This window comes from Urocampus carinirostris, chromosome 2 (assembly GCF_059441175.1).
Source record: "Urocampus carinirostris isolate Australia breed hairy pipefish chromosome 2, RoL_Ucar_1.0, whole genome shotgun sequence".
Taxonomy (NCBI): Eukaryota; Metazoa; Chordata; class Actinopteri; order Syngnathiformes; family Syngnathidae; genus Urocampus; species Urocampus carinirostris.
The window spans coordinates 11,967,458-11,992,442 of record NC_142350.1 but is presented as its reverse complement, the minus strand read 5'-3'; the positions used below and the strand labels follow the sequence as shown (position 1 = coordinate 11,992,442).

The window sequence follows — 24,985 nt, the reverse complement described above, 5'->3', positions numbered from 1 at the left end:
TAGTGCCCAATTGGCCCCGCCCGTTTGGCGCCAGCTGCAGCTCGTTGAGAGATGTCTACTGTATATTAAGCTCAGCGCTCTCTTACTTGCTTCATCAGCCCGTCAAACAAACTTCTGCCCCACAAGACGTGGGTTCTGACTTGGTCCTATTTTCCAGTCTGGTATTGTTTCCGTTTATTTTTGTCCTGTTTAATTTCGGGTTCCAGTTTTGTTTCCGTCTGTTTTTGTCCTGTTGTTAGTATCTCCAGTTTTTGTTCCTGTCTAGTTTCTCCTGTTTATTTTCGATATCCTGATTCGTTATCTATCTTGTCCCCTCCTGTCCGGTATCGACCCGGGCAATTGGAATCGATCTCGTCGGTCTCTGGCTTCCTTTCCTTCCACGCCAGACTGGCTGCCTAACGTGCATGACCCCCCATTTTCCCGTAAAATAAAGGCTTGTGTGAGAACGTCACGCGATTGGGTCCTGATCCTGTTCTGGTTCTTGACAGCGCGCCGTGTTATTTAGAAGCTTTACGCCCCTCCTCCTCTGCTTCGTGTGTCAGTGTGTGTTTACGCGGCGCCTCGCAGATCCATGTTTAAACCCAGCCAACGAAACACACATGCGTGCGATAAATGAACAAGTCATGACGGCCCCTCGAGCGAAAACATCATGTTCTTTCCAGCCAGCGTGGACAGACGAATGGGGCTTTGTGATCGAGAAATTCTTGCTTCACTGAAATTCTTGCTCCGCTGTTCGGTCAAAAAATTGGAGTTTGAACGCCAGTAATGCGTGAGTGCCTACGCTAGGGTGCGATGCTGAGCGGCGTACGGGTGTTTTAGCCCCTTATTATGCCTCCGAAGAAAGTCAGTGCAAGCAGCAAAGTTGCTACAGGAGAAAAAAGAAAAGTAGTGCGTACAACTTTTGCATTTAAGAAAGAAATAATAGCAAAATATGAAGGAGGTGAGTGTCTGATCTTGCTAGGGAATACAGCATGGCTAAATCTACGATCAGTACGATACTAAAGAATAAGGAGGCTGTGAAATCTAGTGATGTGGCTAAGGGAGTAAGTGCTATAAGCAAGCAACGGCCGCAAGTTTTGGAAGAGGTTAAAAAACTTGTGATGATTTTCCTCTCCCCTGTCCACCTGCGCCTTCTGCTGACCACCACAAAGGTAAGAAATCCTAATTACGTGCTCACTACTTAAAATGAAACAGAAATCATTATTTTTTACATCTGTCTGTATTCATTTGTTATTTAAATTTTTTCATAATTGAGAAGACTATAGCAAAGGCTACCACAGTAGCGTATAATTTCTGCTTTAGCAAAAGTGGGCTATAATATAAATATCATGTAAAATAGTAATATAATTTTTCCATCACTCACTCAACTGAAATATTTCTTTAAAATAGTATTGGATCAAAAGACAAATAAATGCAAAAATCTATTAACCACAACTCGATTCTTGATGTGTGATACAATAATGTATCAAGATCATCTCAGGGGCCAGAGAAAATCTTCTCAAGGGCCACATCCGGCCCAAGGGCCTTGACCTTGACATGTGTCCTAAACCAACACTGCACGGAATCCCTGACATTTCTGTATGGTAAAAAAAATAAAAAATAAAAACAACGGATCCAAGCAAACTGGGAGTGCTCACCAGCTTGAATGGTCATATAACACTTGGGCATGCATACAGGGCAGCTGAGGACACAGATTACAATATGTAGTGCCAAAGTGCACGTAATTATACAGAATAATCAAGGACTGGCCAACATCTGCAGACTGAGTGAGCCTGAAGAGTGAGTGGGGCAAAAAGCTGCTCTCTATTCAGAAACAGCAGGGTGTAAGCTCGGTTCAGATCACAAAGAGGTATGCAAGAGAAGCACAGAGGGCAAATGGAGGACACAAGGTCAGGTGATGTTCAAGATTGGGACACTGGTTATGGGGGGAAGGATGGTGAAAACAGTGTGGGAAGGTTGTTATGTAAAGCTGGTGATAGATTGTTGTGTTATCCCCTGCAGAGAGCTTTATAAGCAAGGAAAGTTTCTGATGCATTAGAGTTAAATCACAATTTACCACAGAAGCTGATTTTTGTTTTTTTCTGTTAAACAATTGTTTTACTGTTTAAACAGGGACTAATGATGTGTGGTGAATGAGCTTTCTTGACATCATCTGATTATATACACAACCATTAAAAAGTTTGGGGTCGCTTAGAAATGTCCTTGTTTTTTAGGGAAAAGCACTGTTTTTTCTATGAACATAACATAAAACTAATCAGAAATACAGTAAACCCTACACATAACGCATTACAGATTGTCAATGAGCAGCTTTGTTCAATAGTAGCCGCAAAACACCATAGTTAACATGTACATTGAAGAGGCGTCTCAAAAATGCTGTGCTTCAAGACAGAATGGCCAGAAATAGTTTAAATGTGAAACTCGGCAGTCTGTACTTGTTCTAAGAAATATAGGCTATTCCACGCGAGAAATTGCCCCAAAAAACTGAAGATCTACGATGGTGTGTACTACTCCCTGGAGAGAACAGGACAAACGGCCTCTTTCCAAAGAAGAAAGAGAGGGGAAAAGATGGCAAGCACATTAGTCTGTAGTTTTGAGAAGCAAGCACCTTACAGTTCCTCAAATAGCAGTCAACTGCGTTAAATGGTACCCACATAACAACAGTGTCAACATCCGCCGTAAAGAAACAACTCCTGAGATTCAGGCAGAGTGGCAAAAAAAAAGAAAAACAACACAGACATTGGACAACTGATTTGATAAATAAAATTGAATTTTTAAGAAAAAAAAAAAAAAATTGTAAAGGGGACCCCAACCTTTGAATGGTTGTGTGGTCATGCCATAAGATTATCAGGACTGGCCAAGATCATTTTTTAAGACATAGTCCAAGGGGGCAGGAGGGGGGAAAGACTGAAAAGGAATTGGGCCAAAAACATCAAGGAATAAACTGGTGACAACTTTGCCACAACCCAAATGCAGGCCTTGAACCATCAGACGTGGAGAAAGCTGTCCAAAATTACGTCCTCAGTGGTGCTCTGACAACCCGGCCTATTAAGGGATCCGTGAATTATGTATACAGTATATTTTTCAATTTATGTACCGGTATGTATAATTAAAAATGTGTTGGATGACAGCAGTTCTGTTTGGAACATGACTTTCAGATTAGTCCTGAAGATCAAGATGCTATAGTAGGATAAGGGCTGTATAATTCAAATTCATCTACCTCCTCCCATTGCTGGCTAGGTCCACAGCACAGTTTTTGGTCTCAGCCAAGGAACATATAGCATTGAAAGGCTTTCTTTCTCCATTCTTCATAAATGTTTAGGCACGGCAGCCTCCGTCTGGCCAGCATCTGTCTACAAAAGCTTCTGTGGAAGCGCGGCCAGGACATTCCAGTCAAATCCCAGGATACAGTGAATGAGCATGCTCTGTCCCTGGCAAAGGCACCCTGCAATCACTGATGGGCAACTTGGAGGTCACAAAACTGTGGATATGAGCTATTTCTTTGGCTAACTTGTGTAAGAAAAGATTGAATGGTTCATGCATTCCAACTGATGTGTTCTATAAGAATTAATGTGCAAAACTTTGTATCAAAAGCAAAAACAATATTTTATATGGCAGGAAATTCAAGAAAACTGCTTTCTTTTCGGGCATGTTGCCACAAACATGACTTCCGAAAATTGGAAAAAAAAATCACTGTGAAAAAAGGGCATATCTCAGCGAAATGGGCAAGCAGATTGGATCATGTCATGGGCTAATTGAAGTTTATTTGACAATTATGAAATGTATTATTATTATTACAAATTATTATAAGGTGCACCCCACAAAAAGTGTTTTTTCATATACAAGAGCACTGGACTATAAGGCTCATGGCGTCAAAACTACAGTAAGAGCTACCGTATTTAAACGTTGCACATATTATACACTTAGAGTGCACAAATGTCGCTGACCCAGACATTATTATTATTGTATAGGTTTGATCAAGTCATTGGCATCACACATTGAAATTAAATGTGTTGAAGAATAAGATGTTGGAGAGTGCCTTTGGCGGTTTTGTTGAATTTTGTCTTAAATTATATGGTGTGGCTGTGTGTGTGTATATATATATATATATATATATATATATATATATATATATATATATATTTTTTTTTTTTTTTTTGCTTTTATGTCTCCGAGTCTAAAAGGATCCCGACTCCTGGTGTATCTGATCAGACTTTGCATTTATATCTTGTGGGACGACCTTCTTTTTTCTCCATTCTCTAGCCTTATTTCTGGCACCTTGAGTAAAAATAGTATGATAATGGGCTACAATTGAATGCTTTTTTATATGCCATCTGTATCACTGTATATGCCGCAACCGGGGTTTTGATTCCCGTTGCCTACAAAGTTTTGCGATTTTTGGCAGAAACATTTGTACACCGTAAGTGTATAATATGTGCAACGATTACATTTTACAACTGATCAATCATATCACACATACAAATAATGTAAAACTTAATGTAGTAATGTACACATCGTGACAAATGGTTCGCGCCCCGGCCGAGTCATTCCTAAGACTTAAAAAGTGGTCGGCGGCGCCCTCTGTTGGCTGCGGCTGCATTGGCTCGCTACAACGGGTCAGGTGCAATCGACATTTCGTTCTGTGTACATTGTTACACAGAATGACAATACAAGGAAATTATTATTATTATTATTATTATTATTAAATATGATCATTGATTTTTGCAATCCGGAGATGGAATAAGAGCTTGCTCTGTCCACTCCACGCATCGGCCCGGTATTGCAGTACCTCCGGGAACGGTGCATTCGCAATGATCGCAGAAAGGCTTTAGGGCTAGGACCTTAGCTTGGCCTTTTGGCTGAGAGTAAGTGTCCCGGCTCCTAGGCTTTGTAGCGTATTATGAACTGACCGATAACGGATAATGGATAATGAATAACGAAGATAGAACAATAACCCTTCAAAACCCCAAAACCCCACACATGAATAAAATTCTGTAGACATTTCTTATTGTATCCACCCTATATTGCAGTTATCAGGAGCACTTTGAAATTTAGGGCCAATTTGGTGTTTTTAAGTACGCCTGACAGTGCAGAATATACGGTAATTTCCAACATTGGAGGCATTTCTTGGCATCTTTAAGAATTCCAGAAGGCGGATAGATGTAAACCAGTAAAAAAATTTAGATTAGTTGGTTGTGTATAAGTGGGGTAGTATAATACCATTTCATCCTGATTGAATTTTGATTCTATTGATTCTGGAAGTATTTACCGCATTGTATTATGAACCCGATTCGATTAGTTGCACCTTTGTCCCATGACCTGTGTCCTACTTTCCTTAATGTGTCCCCTCAGATAATCTGACATGCACTCCTATCATAGTCACAGTCCTCTCTCTGGGCCATGTTTACAAGACACTTGCACGAGCACACATAAGCAAACTTTAGGGGAAAAGAAGAGGTCGGTAGGCGTAAGAATTACAGCTTATTCTCTGCTTCCAGGCATTTCCACGACGACTAATGTGATTTCTAAGAACGTGGTGTAGGGAAGAAATTTGGAACATGTGAGTTGAATGGTCAGGGACCATGATAACAGTTTTTCATCCTCCCAAATAACTAATAAAATCCTGCTTCTAGACACGGATTCCAATTTTTCCAACTCTAATTTATATTCAGAGAAAAATAAAAACACACAAACTATGTGTTTTTATTTTTTTATTTCCTTTTACCATAGCATTATACAGCTTTGGTAAATATGTCTCCAAAAAGCAGCGTTGTAGAGACTCAAATTTTACACAATTAACCGATCAATACTTATTTTGCTTGTCAATTTAATCTGAAGGTATCTTATTTACAAATTAAAGACAGTAAAGACATGCTCAAAGAGTACAAACCGTAAAGATATGTTCAGTTCATATTCTGGGCATCCTTAAATGGACACTATTATTTGACCCCTAGATCTCTCTGTAATGGTAAAGTAAAAGAAAAAATGAGCGCTAAAAAGGCATAAAAAATGATAAGAACAACGGATACTCGAAGTAACCAAAAACACACCATTTTACTTCTCATCTTTTACCCAGCCTTTTTGAAGATTTTGGGTACTCATAACAGCAAGCTGACAAATATGTCAGATCCCTCTAGGGGAGTCTCATGTTTTTTAAATAAATGCTAATTTCTGGACCAACGAGTATCTTAAGAAATGCATCTTTATATGATAATTCATGTATTTTTCTTATTATTTAAATCAATTTATATTTCTCTTTAATAAAGTTTTTTTTTACCACTAAGGGGCTAAATAATACACACTGTCCTTTTAAAGCATTGTCCAATACAGAAAAGTAGAACATAACAGACATTCTGTTTGGACTACCCAGTTAATCAGAAGCTTATTCGTCAACCTCAATTAAACTGAGGTTCAAGCTAACGGAACTGCAGGAGTGTGACAAAAATGTTCAAGGAAAAACAAACAAACACTGTACTCACTTTCATTTCAGAAGCCCAAACAATCACATCAGCATAGTACACATCCTGGGCCTTGCTCAACAGTATAAAGGCTGATCTATCAGATACCCAACGCATATTGAGGAGACACGACCAAGCTGTGCTACTCTTTACCATTTCAAAATCAAAATATTATAATGAAAATAGAAGTGTCTGAAATATGTCTAAGAAGTAGTGTAGGCTGATTAAAAAAATAATAATTGGGTCTTTCTATTCATTCTTTTTTTTGCGATTGGACCTACAACAGCCACTTCGTAATTCATCATTATCGTTACTATGACTATCAGCCCGGGAATTATTGTGCATCCAGAGAAAAAAACGATGAGCAAGGGTAATATGATTCAATATTTGTATAAAAGCTCTACATCTGGATTGCAGAGCTTCCAATGATGACAGCAGACATTGCCTTTGATCAAGACATAGATAGATTTTAAGGGTCAGGAGGGTGCTTTAGGAAGTTTGGGAGATTTTGAAAGCAAGAAAAAAGGGAGAAAAGATGAAAAGATTCCACAAAACACAGCGCAGAGGAAATTGGAAAGGACAAGTGTAAAAAAGGATAACGTGTCATCTGTCATCTCTAGTATAAAAACATCGATAGACAATACTTGGCTATACTTGCTGTGTAATTGAATTTCTTGTATTGACAGCATTGGAGAGTTACCATGGTGATGTGGCAAGTTTGGATGGGCTGAGCGCTGAAACCCTGGAACAATCAGCTCCTCGGGCCTGCGTGTGGAACTGCGGTCCATGCCTTCCTGCCAAACAAACAAAACATCCAAAACAAAAAAGAAAAATGTTTTTAAAAGGGAGTCACAAAAGGCCATGCAGTGGTGTTGGATGTCAGCTATTTAAACCAGGCAAAAACTCAGTGAGTAATTTTCACAGCCCTAAAACAATACATGGGTTCACGCTTCTGCTCTGCTCTGCTCTCGAGGAACACTGAATGACACGGAGGCGATACTTTGACCCTGTAGCACTGTGACTTCGTGACCCCTCCTCACCTTTTTGCCCTTTGTCTGCCGTCACGGAAGAATTGGGGGCGCGCACGCTCGTCTCAAACCGCCGCATATGACATTCACTTCACGCAGATCAATCACTCTGCGAGCACACTTCAACCATCAATCATAGTCAAGTTCCTCATGCCTTGGGTAATTCAACACAGCCTCAAGCCTTGAAAGCTGCAGAGTGAAGCGAGGGAAGAAGGCCAAACACACACACAGAAATGATATCCCTAATTTTCGTGGAAAACGCATAACGCGGGAGAATTATTCCCAGGAATTACTCATGGCCAGATGTCCTACTGCGATTGCACGCACACATTTGGGGATGCTTCGAAAACATCCATAAATGCCCAAAGTACGATTTACGGCTCCAAGAAGCCGCAGCCAAAAGCTTTCCAAGGAAGGCAACTTGACTAGGCTGCCTATTGGATTGCAGGATGTCAATGGGTTTGAGCAAACGCTTGCTTACCACAGCCAGATCAAGACCTCTGAATTTGAAATGAATACAGGACTGAGAAAGTGTGCATGTAAAGCATTGGAGCAGGTATGATCAGGGGAGTCTTTCGCTGATCTCATATCTACAAACCCATTTAATCAACGTGGCCAACATCAAATGCGATTTAGTCAAATTTAAACCCCAGAGCAGAGCTTCATATCGACCAATCTGGAACATAAACCACATAGTCCAAAACACTAAGATTCATAATAAAAGTTGGCCTCTTCTAACATACCTAATTCAGGTATTCAGCTTGATTACAAACTTTGCAGAAATCTAACAATCCCGATGATTTAAATCAGGTGTGTTGAAGGAAGGAAACTTATCAAAAAATGCTGAATAAATGCCCTCAAAGATCAGAGGTTTTGACCTACAGTAGTTGTTGCCCTCATATAACAGATTTTAAAAGATAGGGTAATTGGAAAACTAAACAAGAACACAATTACGGTATGTCTGATTGAAATTAGTGAGCGGGAGGAGGGAAACTTATCAAAACATGCCGAATAGGTGCCCTCAAAGACCAGAATTTTTGACCTACAGTTGTTGTCAAAAGGTCTGGTCATTGGAAAATTAAACAAAAACCCAATTGCAAGTCATCTCATTAAGTGTTTAAGGTTAAACCAGCAACAGCTCATTTGGACATCAACGACTAGGCCACAAATCGTATCGTTTAAGTGCATTGTAAATGAAATCACAGATATTGAGTAAAATAGAAATTTTAAAAATGCTCACTATTTTCAAACTCTTGAATTTATCTTGTTGGTGATAGAAAGGAGTAGAGAGGTGTTGTGAAAGGATAGTGGGATTGTGGACGCGTTCTTAAGGATGGGCTGGGCACCCGTATGATGCGGCAGGGGTAAACCAGTGAAAGCTGCTGTTGAACAAAAGAGTGTGTTATGTCACCCTGACCCGAGTGACATGGCCGCTTTCTGGTGTCCCGTTTCATCCGGAGGGACGAAAGCATGACCAACTTAGGTGCCGAGGTGCCTAACTTGTTTGGGTGTTTGGGCAATTGGGTTGCCATGGTCCAAAAATGTTTGTGTGTGTTTTTTTTGCTATTTTTTTCCCTTTTATTTTCTTTGTTATTGTATGTGTTGTCTTGCTGTCGGTCACCCCTCTTGAGGGATATGACCAAGGTAGATAGATAGATAGATAGTTATTACTTTTATTATTTTGAGTCATTTTCAGTTGTTACCATTTACCCCATGGGACTGAAATGTTTGTCAAGGCGGCATAAGATCGAGCGAAACGAATGAGGATCATAGTTTGTTTTGTTGCATTTGTTGTTGGAGATCAGACAAATGCTAATTTTCTCTTTTTCAAGTTCTTTGACAATAACTCACGACGGGTAGTTTTTGTTGTAAGGATATAACAGCAACACTACCCCATGTTCGTATTATAAACACGCCTTCAGACATTGATAACTGACGACGTGTGAGGGCGTGTGTGAAGAACTTGATTCAGTATTGTCTTAATCCATGAACATTTGCTTAGCCACAGGTATAAAAATAATGCTGTCAGTGAAGATTCCATTGTAATTCGACAATCTGTATATGGGCTGCAATGATTTATCATCGTTGTCAACAAGAGTCGATCATTGTCGCCAGGCATGATTTCCAACAGAGTGAGGCCTAAATATGATCTCTGCTGAGAGTCATTCATGCGTAAAAGCATCTGTCTTTAGTGTAACAATGATACAAAAATGGCGACCTCCACATCAAGTAAGCGTACAAAAATGACGTTAAGGAGCATTTTAGCCTGAGGGCGGCAAAAAAAAAAAAAAGGCTACTTGCAAAGTTTGCGAAGCAGACCTTGCATATCATGGCAGTAGCTTGGTGATGCGCAAACATTTGGAGATTGCGTCGGATAATAAAACAAAACGGAATCTGACTTGCTTCGATAACATTCAAGTAACATTAATAACAATTATTGTACATTTAATACATGCATATTGCACTATAAAAAGGAGCTTGAGCATTACGCCAGACTGTGTCTGACAAACCTATTTCGAATTAAATGCATATGTTCTGAAAAAAAATGTCAGTTCTTAAAATGTTAAAAACGACTAACTGAGGTAGTTAAAATCATTTGATTTAAAACTGTTGAGAAGCGTCAAGGTTCTTTGCAATTGACCACTGAATGTACTTCACAAAATGCATATATCATTTGTTTTATTTATGGTTATACTGAATATGTTGAGAATGTTCTTGGTTAGAGGGATTGAAAAAAAGTGATTGCTTCGTTTTAATTTATTATTTACTTGTCTGTCCCTAAACAACACAGATTTATTTAGCGATTTATGTCCCTAGTGACCGAGCACTGTGCCCAAATCGTTTTAGATAGGGCATTTCTATTCAATATCTGAACAAATACGTTAGTTGTTAGTTGTAAGCCCTGGTGTGGGCGTGTGTGAATATCTTAAAACATTATTATTAATTTATAAGCAGAAATGAACATTCAGTCCGTCACAGAAATTTAAAATAATACTGTCAGTAAAGAATCCAGTGGAACTTGACAGTCATTATTAATAAGACTTAAGCATCATCCACTCCAACAAACGTCAAGCCACATTTACTTTCTCTCAGCAAACCTAGTGCTGGACTTACTTAAGAGCATAACCACAAGCCTGAGCACAAAGCGTTGCCCAGGCGACCAATGCACACAGCCGCTAACCTTTGACCTCAGAGGAGGGAAAGAAAGAGGGAATTGTAGTCCAAGCTCTGACACAGATGTTCTACGTTGCTGGCGCTTGAGTGGACTTTTGAAATAAGCAAGAGGCAAACGGGCTTGTTGGTTCTTTCCTCGTTTCCGCCCTTCGGACCCTGTTCAGACTATAACTCAACCCCAACGTCGGGCGTCAGTGATATGGTATTGCGTGCACGTTTATGAGCGCACTAAGACGGGCAGTTGATTGACGCTTTCACTGCCTTGATCCAAAGTTTTCACTTTGACAGACAAGATGCCCATCCTTGAGGAAAACACACCTGGAATGTGGCCCGGAGTAATGTTCTTTATCATGTTATGCAATTGCTTAAAAAAGGACATTATGGGTTGGGATTTGGAGGAATGTTTTACCAGTACACTTTGTGCAAGACACAGCTGCTTATTCTTCTTTTTGCACACAAGAAGGAAATGGAGGACGCAGGCAAAATGATGCTCCACCTAGCCTTTAAGACATTTTTCAAAACTTGCGGTGTCCCTCTGCTTACACGTTTTTGTTAGCGTCTACTTTGACTTTGGCTAATGTTTACATTCCAACACGACAGAGCTAACTATCAAACGTGCAGCAGTTTCAATCTGTAAATACATTATTTGTGTCAAGTCAATTGGATGGTGCTAAGCTGTGTGTGAGGAGAATTTAAATTTACAATTACAGTTATTTTACTATGGCAATTAGGTGAGTGGTGACTGTTGCATTGGACTCCACGTCATCATCATAATCATACTCATTGTCATCATTTCATTCTTTCTCCCGTTTTCTTGACACTATTCACTGTACTGTCAATAAATGCTAAAATGCCCCCATAAAAGCATTTAAATGCCTTTTTGTTATGAGTATGTAACAAATGGATCAACAACTACTAATATGCCAGTCGTTTATTTATAACTTTATATTATGATTTTTATGCAAGTCAGTACCAATTATTTAAATGTTGTTATTTTAGGTCTCGTTTAAGTATACTGTATATGCCAGGCGTTACAAGTTTTCAGTTTAAGACTAAAATAACAATTTTGGTGAATCCCTAATAGCAATGTGGCGACCCACTTTTCTCCCCCTGACTGCCTAGCTGTTTTTTTCACCACTAAATGAAGGTTGGAGGAATGCTGCTCTCGATGGGGATTCAATTGACTTTTCACTGCAGTCTTACTGGTGCAGAACTGTAACTTTCCTGGAAGCTAATACAAATCTTATTTAATTACTTCTCAAATAAGTTCAATTGTTAGCAGTGACCTTATAGTTATGAGAGAGAAAAAAATGGCAAGAATCCCTTTCAGAACCGTCAATTGTGAGCTTTCGGGCCAGTCGTATAACAAAGCTGCAATCTTGTTATTGTTGTTGTGCCCTCTATTTATAGACTCCCGCCCGACTCCTTACAAAAATTCTTTGCATTACTGGTGGTTCAGTGGAGAAAATCCCGCAGTTGAGAAACAAAAGGTTCATTCTGTAGGAATTGGAAATAGGTTCAGTTAACTGGGAGGAACTTATTTGTCCAAAAATGGACCCTGCCAACAACTGGGCCACATGCGCGTTTTGGGTAGACCAGAAAATCCAAATTGCAGTAGGAAATCAAAGTTTAGCTCAGGTTAGGGATGGGCGATATGGCAAAAAATACAATTTAGTAAGGCATGTCTGGACATCAACAGTTTTAATCAATTAAAAAAAAAAAATCACCCAAAGCCAATCAATCACCCTTTTCTATTTTCTTGTTTTTTGTGTATATGTTTGTCTTGCTGTCGGTCACCCCTCTCGAGGGATATGACCAGGGTAGATAGATAGATAGATAGATAGATAAATCAACAAAACACTATATTTTTGAGAGTTTTAATGATTATAAAATGCATTAAGTGTTAAATATGTTGAGAAGAAAAACTATTTTCTAACCCAGTTTATCTAAATTGGTATAATACTACGCTGACAAAAATGCTTTTTAATTGCGTCCTTTTGGACACCGGACCGCATCTGATTTGGATGCAGTGTTACACATTAGTCTTCAGCTCAGCGGTCTTTTCTATTACTGTACTTTACTTCTGACGTGGCGCTTAGCGCATTTTCACGACTATATGGCGCACCGGGTTATAAGGTGCACCCCCCAAAAATAGCTTTCTGTCCTATATTTTCCATACATAAGGCATACCGGACTATAAGGCGCGACAGTGGGAACGTCAACAAAACAGTCAGATAGTTCAGTCAAACTTATAAACCCCTTAGCATTCCGACGGCTCGCAAAGAAGCAAATGCGGGTCTCAGACACGTACGGAAACGGTGTCTGTACAATGTCACCAATCACTCAAATGCGTTATTTAGCATATCATAACGAAGGATAAACACTTGGGATTCAAGAAATGCCAACCATTTCTTAGTCTCTATTTTCTTTTTTGTTGGCAACTGTGTGGACAGCAAAGTAAAATTTTCATTGTGCAGGAAGACTTAGTTCTTTACTGTGCAAATGACAATAAACACTCTGAATTGAATTGAATTTAAAAATAGACTCATCACATAAACATGACGATCAATCTGAAACAACATACTGGGTAAATATAAAGCTGGGTAGCTCACCAAAGTAGTCTTGCAGCCATCATGTTCAATAATAATACGCAACCATGGTCCTCTTACATCCGTGGGTGTATTAAATCCAACAGTGTAAAATATTTACTCACTCCAGAACACACAATAATGCTGACAAATAAAAGGAAAAATCCGCCGAGAAGCATCTGCATCAATGGACGTTGCTTGTTACTAGCTGACTGTTTAGCCCCATAATGCCTGTTTACAAATACAGACAAGTACAAAATGTTTTCTCATGCCGTAAAGCAATCTAACGTGTGATTCACATTTATCTTTTTCGGCCAATTGCAGGCTTTGTTTTGCCCCGCTTCAGCCAATGCGAGCCTGTAAATGCTAAAAAGGACCCGCTTCCTTTACTTCCGGATAACTTTAGCCAATAGTGACAAATAGTGACCGCAATAATGCCAACAAATAAAATAAAAAAAATCCGCAGAGAAGCATCTGCATCGATAGACGTTGCTTGTTGCTGTCTGTTTAGCCCCATAATGCCTGTTTACAAATACCGAAGAGTAAAACATGTTTTCTCCATGCCGTAGAGAAACCGAACGTGTGATTCACATTCACCTTTTTCGGCCAATTGCAGGCTTTGTTTTACCCTGATTTAGCCTATGTGAGCCTGTAAATACTAAAAAGGACCCGCCTACTTTACCTCTGAATAACTTTAGCCAAAAGTGACAGATTCATGACAGATTCATGATTGACACATTGTTTAGGAAATGAAATGTCGGTATATATATCCCAGCATACACAGCAGACTACTTCGCCTACGAGGGAAAATCAAGTCGGTGGCTCCTTGCATTAGTTGCAAGGCCTTGAGACTCAATATTGATCCATATATTATAAGGCGCATAGTCAGCTTTTGAAAAAAATAAAGGCTTCTAGGTGCGCCTTATAGTCGTGAAAATACGGTACTTACCAGAAGCCAATGTTTAAGTGGCTAATGATCCAACACTAGCATTTACTATTGTCGTTGATACACTCACCTGAAAGTTTGAGTGACACAGGAAATAGTCGGGGCCTCCCGCTAAGGCCATGTTGTTGGTTCAGCCTTCCCTCAAAAGGGAATGATACCCACTTGTTTCAGCAGCCCCCTGCGTAAAAACCCAAAACCAGCATTAAATTAAAATCAAAGACAAAAGGCCAAAAATAGGGTCAGGGTTATTGAGGAACGAGGTGACAAAAAATCACTTAAAATATCTCTGTGTTATCGGTGTTTGGCATATGCTTCAAGGTATTCCCAAACAGATTTTTTTTCAATTACGCACAGAGCACATTCTCCTCCTCACAATTATGCAAATATGTTGCAATAAATTCTACGCGCCGGGGACCCGAGAAATTTTCTATCATTATTGACCCAACCGGCTTGTTTTCTCTAGAACTGTGATGTAGTTGAAGGAAGACAACACTTTAAAAATGACAAAAATCATTAACATAACAAGTGATGCGAGCTCCGAAAGAGGTTGTAGCAAAGTTTGACACAAATTTTATGGTAGATTGTGACCAAAGAATGTCCTTGACAGATGTATCTAGAAAGAAAAAAATCAGTTGTAGTGCCAATTGGAAATATAACATAATCCTTGCCTCGATAGATTGTTTATTTCTTATTTAACTGCATTCTTCAGTTTTTAGTTTTTTTGGAATTCACCTTGGCACACAACTATTTAGTAAGACAACGACAACTTGGAAGTGCCTTTCCACACTTGAGTGTTTTTCACAAATTGTGCACATTTCTTGCAACATTTTTGTCTTTCGGCCAGTGAAAAGACTAAAAACGTGTGCCGTACCTTTACTGCATACACCTGTGACACTTAGCCTAGGCATTCTCCACAAAAACTACCAAATCTTTACTTGAAACACAACTTCTAAGACCAGTTAACAAACAAAACAATATGGCGACTGGCTTTGCTAGAATGCTGGTTTTCCTCCGATGACATCAGAGCTCAGGAAGACAAAGACAAGACATGCCATCCTCAAAATGCATTAATTTGGAAAATAATTGGAATCTAAAGATGAAACATGTATAGATTTTATGCAAATACATGTACTATTTCCTCACATTTTGCATGTTTAAGGATCTGGGAATACTTTTAGAAAAAACAAAAGGATCCAAACCCAACACCCCGCTGGATCCATAGAGAAGTCCGTATGTGCAAGTGAGGGTGCATGCTTGGATAAACATGTGCAAGCTAAATCCAAAGTAAACACAGCAATTGTGCACGACACACACACACACACACACACACACAAGTCAGTGCCTAAACAATGCCTGAGGCTTAAGACTAAATAAGAACCGTCCTCCCCCCTTTTTTCTTGCTATTGCCCCTCATGACCCACCCACCTCCATAGCAACACATGAACACTCACCACCTGCAGACCGCATGGCAAGGCAAAAAAGGGGGGCAGGTGGGTGTGGAAAGGGAAGGAGGGGAATCGGAGGGAACTTGAAATAGGACTGCACTGTGTAGCATTATCTGTTTTGAGTAAGCAGGGAGCAAGTTGTGAGTACGTGAGAGGTTATGTTTGGAAAGCTGATATATACACACACGGACACATGCAGGCACTACTTTAGCAGTGTTGGAGTTTTGTGTTCATGCAATTTTTTTAAAGACTGTCGCTAAGTTTTAGAAAACTTAACTTGAAAAAAAATATATATATTTTTGATGAAAATGAATACTATTGTTTCCCCACTATAAGGCGCACTGGTTTATAAGATGCACCCCCAAAAATAGTATTTGTGATCTTTCTTTCAAATATAAAGGGCTGGACTATAAGGCGCATGTAAATGAAATAACTAAGCGCTAGAATTGCAGAACAAATGTAACGGGAATCAAAGAAGGGTTTTAACAAACTTAATTGACACAAACACACGACATCACACTCCAAAAACATGGCCCAATTTAGAGATTACAAACAGTACTTATTCAAACATCATTACTAATGTTTCAATAAAAGAAATAATTGTGGCAGGATAACAAGGTTACCATGTCAAATGAACAAGTAAGAGGGGGGAGACAAAATCACAGGCAGAGAAAAACTTGATCCGGAAATGGGACCCGCTGGAAAATAAAAACAACCAATGTGTACAAGATCAGATTTTTCTTGGCTTGAACAACCCTCGCTGACACCTCAAACAACAACCAAACACACCCACAACTCCTCCACATCACACTCCAACAACATGTTGCGCCTAATCCTATCCACTAGGTCACTAGTGGTACGGATGACACATGAAAATGCATTAGGTCTTATCTCATCATCTCAATATTTTTAGTCACAGTACCAAATTGTTTGATATTATTGTCGGGCCAGGCTGCGAGAATATTATCAGGTATTAAACTGGTCTTTGGTACAGCCGACTCGCAGTCTTTACGGAGTACACAACATTCTGAACTGAATGACGAGGAAGGCATTATGGGAAGTAATCTGCTTGTTCTGAAATGAATAAAAAGAACTTCAATTAATTTTGTCATCCTGTAAGATATAAATATATTCATGGGCGCACGTATTCAAAATGTTTGTCACTCAAAATTCTTAGTTCAAGTTGAGAAAAATTGAAACAACATATTCTCTACTCGAACATATCTGGTACTGTGACTAAAAATAGTGTGAGTCTGTATCACTATTTAGTGGATAGGATCCAGCTCTCTTTCCGGGTATGATTCTCGTTGCATTAAATGTTATGAAGTTGCGAACAACCAACCATATTTCTTGCAGCCTGTTGGTTAGGATTCGGTGCACTTACCAATGCTATTTAGTTTGATTTCCAAAATCTACCTATTGACAGGTCAATAGTTGCACAAATATGGTAATGCATTTCCACTTTTGTCTGCATAGATGCTAAAATTTTCTGGCCAATTTGAGAATATGTTACCTAAAAGTGCAGGAAATAGCCCTATTTAATGGAAAAATAGCTCACTTTATGGGCTGCCACCTCTCGATCAAGGTTTTCTCAGAAGTGAAGAAAGCCCAAACCACATACCTCTCCAGCAAACACAACAAATCTTTGGGAGGAAGCAGACGTTCGCAGATTCAGCCAATGTGAGCGTGCATGCAGACACACACTCACACTAATCTTTCACTCACTCACCTCACTTGCTTGGCACGGCTTCTTGCTCTCTCTTTAGTGTACATATTATATAACAGATATCATTTGGTTCAAATAATATGTCCTACTGCCACTTAGTGCACCCCACCACTTACTATTTCAGGGGGCACAAGTGCCATCTTTAATACATTCTCTGCTCAGTAGTAATGCGTAAGTGTTGCATTTGCACACAACCAGCTGATAGATGGAAACATCATTTTTCCATCTCGCTTTCAAGCGCAAGTAAATATAAATTGGGAGAATGTGACTCTTCAGATTGCCAAATATCTCTTACCTAAGTGAAAGGGAAATTGAGAAATTAAAGAATTGTCTTGTAGCAACTTTCAAACCTTTGTAAATGATCTGAAAAAAAATATAAAGCATTTTCTAGACTATAAGTCATAGTTTTTTTTCATAGTTGGGTGGGGGGTGCGACTTATAGTCCTATGCAACTTATACATACACCATTTGGCTGGTGTGACTTATAACCCGACAAATATGGTACAATGAAAAAGACAGACAAATTGAAACTGACAAATTTACCGTATTAATCAGTTTCTACCAAAAAAAAAAAAGAACTCAAGTTTTTGTTATAGAAGAATATTACAGTCCTAACCAATAGCCCATCAGAGATATATATGACAAAAAAAAAGCACTCAATTTGATCTCAATTTTCATACTATTCTTTCTCACGGTTCCAGAGACGAATAATGGAGAATGGAGAAAACAAAGTCCCTCTGAAAGATATAAATAAACGCAAAAAAGCGTCCTTGGGCAATTCACTGAACCTCCGATTACCCCGATAAGCTGTGTGGCGCCTTGCATGGTTTTCGTCGCTGTAGGTGTGTGTGTGTGTGAATGGATAAGTGTGAAATGCATTGTAAAGCGCTTTGGGAGGTCTTCCGTGACCTTAAAAGCACTGTATAAATGCAGTCCATTTACCATTTACGATAACGGAAACAATTCTTTGGTGTATCTGATGATGAATCGGACAATAAAGGAAAATGAATAAATACATTGTAAATTTTTTGTTGGTTTTGTGTTCGTAGTTTAGGTTATCAATGAACTATTTGCATTACTGCTGCACTTATTCAACAACGTATGTCATTTACAATGCGTAGCTTGAGCTAAGAAAAAGTTAAACAAAATTTTATACTTTTTCTATACCAAACTTGTATTTTCAAAAAAATTACAGTGCGAGTTATACACGAGTGCAGGTTATACATGAATAAATACGGTATTTTATGAGGGAAATATAAAGGTCATTTTATATTCAAATCCTGGCCATACATCAATAATTGGCCTGAAATTTGACTGGTTTAGATTTTAACTCTTGTGCTGCACATGCAGGTATAACAAGACAACAAAATAAAATGTTCCCTTAGTGCTTTAGAGAAAATACTTTCGAACATAATTCAATAATCCAAATGGATTGATTTCAACATTAAAGGCTCCAATGCATGTCTCACATTTGCTGCAAAGGCCTACGAGTCTGTTGACACCAATCAAGTGGCTGGCCAAAAGGGCAAGCCGCACCGCTAATAGGCTTTGAAAGTGAAGCCAAAGCTCAGAGTGCTTGACATTTGCTGACATTTGTGGTTCCTTATGGAGAGAATGGGACTAATTCAGCTTTACTAGGCCAACCAGCAAAGATGCCGAGCATTAAATGGGCCGCGAAGGCGATTAATAACGCCACACGTATGCAACCACAACAAGTATTGCTCGTGAGGGTGCAATTGTCGAATTGTATTTTATTTCTGAACAGATTGATACATAATTGAACAGCAGAAATCGGGGTGTAACAAAAAGTGTTAATTTGGAAAGTTAGTATTCAGTTAAAGCCCCGTTGTATAATATTTGACCACTAGATGGCACTGTTGTCTAATGCTGCTACCCTGTGGCACTGGTTTTCGTTTGGGTGCACGTTTTACAATGATGCAATGATTGATTATTTGCAATTATCGCTGGCCACAATTGCAAATCATTGGATGCAACAGGAATCGAATTCAGGTAGTGGTGGTGTAACCCGGGTTCGATTCCTGTTGCATAAAAGTTTGAGCTGAAAAAAGGGAAATGTAAATTACAATATCATAAAATAGGAGTGCACATAATACACAAAAAAATACGTTACATACAAACTAAGAGTAATTATAAAACATCACTGAAGCTAAATCTTGGCTCCCACGGCATCTATGTTATTCCAACAAGTGTAAGAGTAGAGCAATATATTAAAAAAAAAAAAAAGAATATCATTGGGCCTGTATGGCCTTTATGAGGTAAGAACATTTCTGTAAAAGTTTTAAGTGCTGTAAAACATCTCTGCTGTAGGCCGCAAGGTTGTGTGTGAACAAAGGCCATTTTAAATTTACTGTATTTTTTTAGCTATAAGGCGCACCGGATTTTAGGCACACTTACACATTTCTGGAAAATTTGGGATTTTTAGGTATGCCTTATAGTCTGGAAAATACATTAGATAAAATCCTGACATTAGCAGAAAAGAAACAAAACCTTCTAGTTCATAACTTAATTTGAAGTACATTCCCATTAATTTGACTACAATAAAATTTGCATTATAAGGCGCACCTGATTATAAGCCTCACCAAGTACATTTTTAAAGGAAAAACTCAGCCATACCTGACTATAAGCCGCAAGTGCCCAAATTGAAACATGACATATTTACAAGGAAAGATGGTACACAGAAAAGTTTTAACAAAATATGGTACCTTAACCCCTTAACGTTCCAACGGCCCACCGGTGGGCCTCTAGATTTTTGATCTGTACGATGTCACCAGTCACTGATATACGTCATGCCACATACGATTAGAAAGCCTAAACGCTTGGGATTAAAGATATGATGACTATTTAAAAATATAAGCATCAATATAAGCCGAGGTAACTCGCAGCCTATAGTCCGAACTTTACGGTATTTTCAAACACAACCAATAATGATTGGAAAACATATCACCAGAAAAATGGCTTTATGTATTATGTAACAGGTGTTATTTTAATGTTTTAATAGTACACCCTTAAGTAGAATCACGTGTTGGATTTTTGTCAAAGGTCGAAACGGATTTGGTTATTCTTGCACATGTTGTTGTTGTAAAACAAATAGTAAAATCTTGGCAGCAATTGTACTCTTCCCGGGAGCTCAAGCTAGGGCAGGGGGAAGGCGTTTTAGTAGGCCGGTCAAAGGCCATCTTGTTGAATTCGCTGAAACGGGATATTGGGTACAACTTTGCTTAGTTGGAGTACCAGATCAAGCACTGTATAAGGAGGTTGCGCATACTCTTGATTTTAGCAAGGATGCTACTTTGTACAATAACTGCCTGCAGGACAGTGACAATAAATATAAACAACTAGAACACATGTAATCAAGCATATCTATATTGAAAAACTTAATTATATTACGTAGTAGGGCTGCACGTTGAACCGAAATCTAACCGATATTGCGATGTGACGTTGTGCGATTGCGTAATCGCAACCCGCTTCGGTTTGAACATTGTGAGAGCAGACAGAAACTCTAACAAAGCATCCCCAGAAGAGGGCGATGTTTTCCTTGAAAAAGCATGTCGATATGATTAACCCTCGTGTCGTTTTTCATTTTAAGAAACATTTTTGTACTTTTTTTTAAATACAGCTTACGTGGAAATGTAAAAAAAATGAAATGTTATTTTTAGACTGTTGCGACCAGTCTTGAAAAAGAACATTTAAAGTTAAATAAAATATAAATCAATGGAATTATTAAACAACACAGCGGCGTGTCATTTTGACCCGAGGACAACAGGAAGGTTCAGTACTCACAAAAAAAAAAACGAGCACAGAAAATGATATTTCTTTTAAAACCAAAAATCGAAATTGCAATACAGGACTGTTTTGAAAAATCACTATTAGTTTTTTTCCCAAAATCGGGGAGCGCGCTTTGCTCACTGAGTATAAAGATAGGGCGAGATAAGGCGAGATAGGGCAAGAGATAAATAGATAAGAGAGGGAAAGAGAAAAAGATAGAGACAGGGCCAGAGACAAAATTAATCTGCTTTTCAAAGTGGAAGCACACTGCCAATACGATGCAAACTGCAGCCAGAAGCACGTAAAAGAATTATGAAATGAAAATATTTTGGGTTGAAGGAACTTGTAATATTTTCATCTGTACATAGATGTTACACGCACCTGCACAACTCAGTCAAACGGACAACTTTTCCGAGCCTCGTGATAAGCCTTAACGTCACCTGATCTTAAACATGCCATAATGCAACAGGAAGGCGACCATGCGATTATTGCGCAGGGATTAACATGTGTTGCATTCTTACAAGAAAGGGATTGTGGTTTAACAATTCTATAAACGTCATCGCTTGAATATTTTTACATGAAATGTTGAATCAATTTTCGGTGTGCTAGCAAGGTGAAACATTCACATCATCACAGTTAGAAAAATTGAGAGTGAGTGAATACAGTGTTTAATCTTAAAGGGACAATTTGCACTATCTAGCACCTGTGTGAAAAAAATATATTTCTTAGAAAAATGAAGGTAATTTAAATAATATGCAAAAATGCATTAATTATCATGCAAATGTGCATTTGTTTAAAATACTCGTAGATCAAGAAATCTGTATTTACTTTCCATAAAATGAGGCTTACCCATTGAGAGTTAACATGATTCTTCTCCATCTAGCTGCTAAGGGTAGCCCCACAAACCAACAACCTCAAGAGAGGTAGGGCAAAAAAACTGAGAATAAAATGTGTGGTTTTTGGTCACCTCGAGTCCCTGTAACAATACACGATATACTTAAGAATGTCCCCATTTTATAGTTATTATTTTTCTTTTTACTTTATTTCTTTAATGTATATTTCTGAAGCACTTTTGCTACCTTGAAAAGTGTTGACTTTTGTAGTGTTGTTTGAATGTTCAATAAAAAGAGTTAAAAAGTTTCTATTCTTTGCGTTTTTAGCACTCGTTTTTGGTTGCATGACATAATACTGTAGACTGACATCTAGTGGTCAAATAACACAATATGTCCTTTTAAGTATACAGAGACATTCGGGACATTGTGCCAAAGTAAATTTACAAAATTAGAAGGCATCTATTATACATATATAAATATTACATATCATAAACATATTGTTCTGTAATTAAATGTGATTGCATTGAATTGAAAAGTACTGCAGTATTAACTTTTGTTTTCACCTGTTGCAGAATAGAGATAAGAATTTTGGTATCTGTAGTTGATGTATAATTAGTGCTGTGTTTTCTAAAGTCAATTACGTGCCTTAGGAGTTAGGTCACGAGCCCATAAGCACAAAACATTAACTATGGCTGTGCAGTGTGGAGCTATTTTTGACAACAGCTTAGATTACGACATGCCAATATCTTGCACACTGTCAGTTTAAATGTGCATGGTCGCTAACAAAGACTCACAACTGTATTTGTTAGCGTTAGCCAGGTTTTTATTCTTTGCAAACTGCTTTACGGAATTCGGAACTTTGATATTCTCTGCCGCCCTCTCCTGGCTTATGTCAGCATGTGCAAGTGCGGGTATTTCTTATACGCACTTGAATAAACTCTTCTTTTTTCATCTTTCTTGGGTTGGAGTTTGCAGAAGATTGCAGTTTCACGAGGCGGCTGATGTGTGTGTGTATTCGTCAGCACAGTTCCGCTCTACTAATGCGTTTGAGGATATTTTTTCTTAAAATGCGTTATTTCTTTTGCAGTTAACTTAATACTTTTTTTGTGTGGTTGCTGGCATGGCCCTCCGATGAAAATGCTTTTAATAAGGATTGGCATCCCCACTTCAACAAGTCAAACTTGAGTTTAGCACAAGCAAGACAGTGGAAGTTTTGTTATTGAAATGTTTAGTCAAAGACCTTACGACCTGTTACATCACCTGTGGATTGTTCCTCAAAAGATTTTAACCTAACAGGATGAAATCCTGCACCGTTGCAGGTGTTTTCATGAATGTTAAGTTAAAATTGATTCCTTAATTATTTCCTGACTTTTAAATTGCTTTTTTTTTAGGTGTACAGTAGATGTAATATTAAACTCATATTGTCCTAGTAGCATATAACGCAGAGGGGGGTTCACAACAAATTCGTCAAACGTGATTATTTGTGTGACAATTATTCGTCTCAAGAAATTTCTTATAGTGACAGCCCTTCTTGGTTTGCATTCTTGTTGTTTCAAGATTAACAGGCATACTACAGGTTAAGGCAAGTTCAATTCAAGACTTTGTTTTGCCTTTTGAAATTAAATTTAAGACCAAAACAATTGAAACAGAACAAAAACACAAGTATTTCTAGCACACAATACATAGTTCCTAGTACATTACCCGGCACAGCTTTAAGCCATGGCGAAAAACGTTCATCGGACAGCAACTTCGTTAAATTGACAATTTCCCATGGTCCAAAGTCTCTGTCAGAAGTGTATTGTGGGTAGACATAAGACATGCGTCCGCTTTGAAAGGCCTGACTGAAACCACATCAGCGGTTTGATAGTTCTGTTCTCGAGGTCACACAATGTTGACACAAAGGTAAATCAGACAAATCAAGTCATGTTTATTTGCAAAGGATAAATGTTACTATATCTTCTTAGTTTAAACAGGTAGGAATCTTATTAATGTGTTAAATTTAGACTTTCAAAAAGTGGATTTAAGCCATTTTAATGCAAATTAAAGCTTTTTTAGAATAATTAATTGAATGCCTTTGAAGACTTTACAAGGATCCGCAGGAACCCTGTTAAACATTGTTCATATATCTTTAAGAAAACGTTGTGATTTTACTTACATTATGTTTCTGCAGTTGCATATTTAGGACCAAAAGTATTTGTAAGTGATCAAGTCACATTACTGCAATGTTGTGGTATCCAGAGTTCATTTTGTCATTAATAACATTGCATTTTTAAAGTAAAACTCCCAACCCTTCTTAGGAGTAAGGTCACTGGCCCGTATGCACAATACACTTACTGTGGCTGCGTAGCTATTTTTGACAGCAGCTTAGATTATGACATGCAAATATATTGCACACTCTGTTAGTTTCAACTGTCGCTAATGAAGAGGCGCAACTTTATTTGTTAGCGTTAGCCAAGTTTTTATTCTTTGCGAACTGCCGCAAACAAGCTAGAGGCGTTAAGCTAAATGTAAACAACACGTTTCCACACATGACGCAACATTCGGCGTGATTTTTGACAAGTCCACGTTGTCCGTGCGGCTCGCCGTTTCCTTTTTATTTTGTGACTTGTTTACTTTTAAGGCGCCATGATTCAAGTCGTGAGTCCGAGCCGAATAGCTGTACGGTGAAGAAAAAAGTTCTTACGGTGGAGGGAAGCGTCGTCAAGTGTCGGTGTCTGGCGGCCTGGAGCGTCGGAGGAGGCGGCGAGCCTCAAATGTCCTCCTATGGATCTCAACAGGGTTATCCTCGACCCCCGCCCCCCTTCCTCCTTCCCCTACTTCTCCTCCTTCTCCTCCTCCCCAGCCCAGAAATTACAAACTCTTCACCTTGGAGGCTTTTCTCCTCCTCCCCCTTCTCTCTCCTCCCCCCGCGAGCACGCGCGCACGCGCAGTAACTTCAACGCCAGCTGACGCGCGGAGGCGAACAAAGCGCGTGCACGTGTATTCCGAGCCCCTCTCATTCGCT

General features: G+C 38.8%; 1 protein-coding gene and 1 pseudogene across 2 annotated transcripts in view; one reads left to right on the top strand and one right to left on the bottom strand.

Annotated features, from left to right (window-relative positions):
• Positions 1-24,778, bottom strand: part of LOC148371056 (growth factor receptor-bound protein 10-like) — an 80,363-nt gene extending 55,585 nt beyond the window's left edge. Inside the window, exons 1-3 of one of the 2 annotated variants that reach the window (XM_088328930.1) lie at positions 24,665-24,778; positions 14,262-14,369; positions 7,156-7,249 (exon numbers count right to left, since the gene is read on the bottom strand). In XM_088328930.1, the coding sequence (XP_088185056.1) occupies positions 7,156-7,249; positions 14,262-14,312 (145 nt within the window). In that variant the 5' untranslated portion in view covers positions 14,313-14,369; positions 24,665-24,778. Of the gene's footprint in view, positions 1-7,155; positions 7,250-14,261; positions 14,370-24,664 lie in introns of those variants that run through there. The other variant, XM_088328931.1, reaches the window with a different exon arrangement.
• LOC148371057 (U2 spliceosomal RNA) lies at positions 4,674-4,808 on the top strand (annotated as a pseudogene).
• Positions 24,779-24,985: the final 207 nt, after the last annotated feature.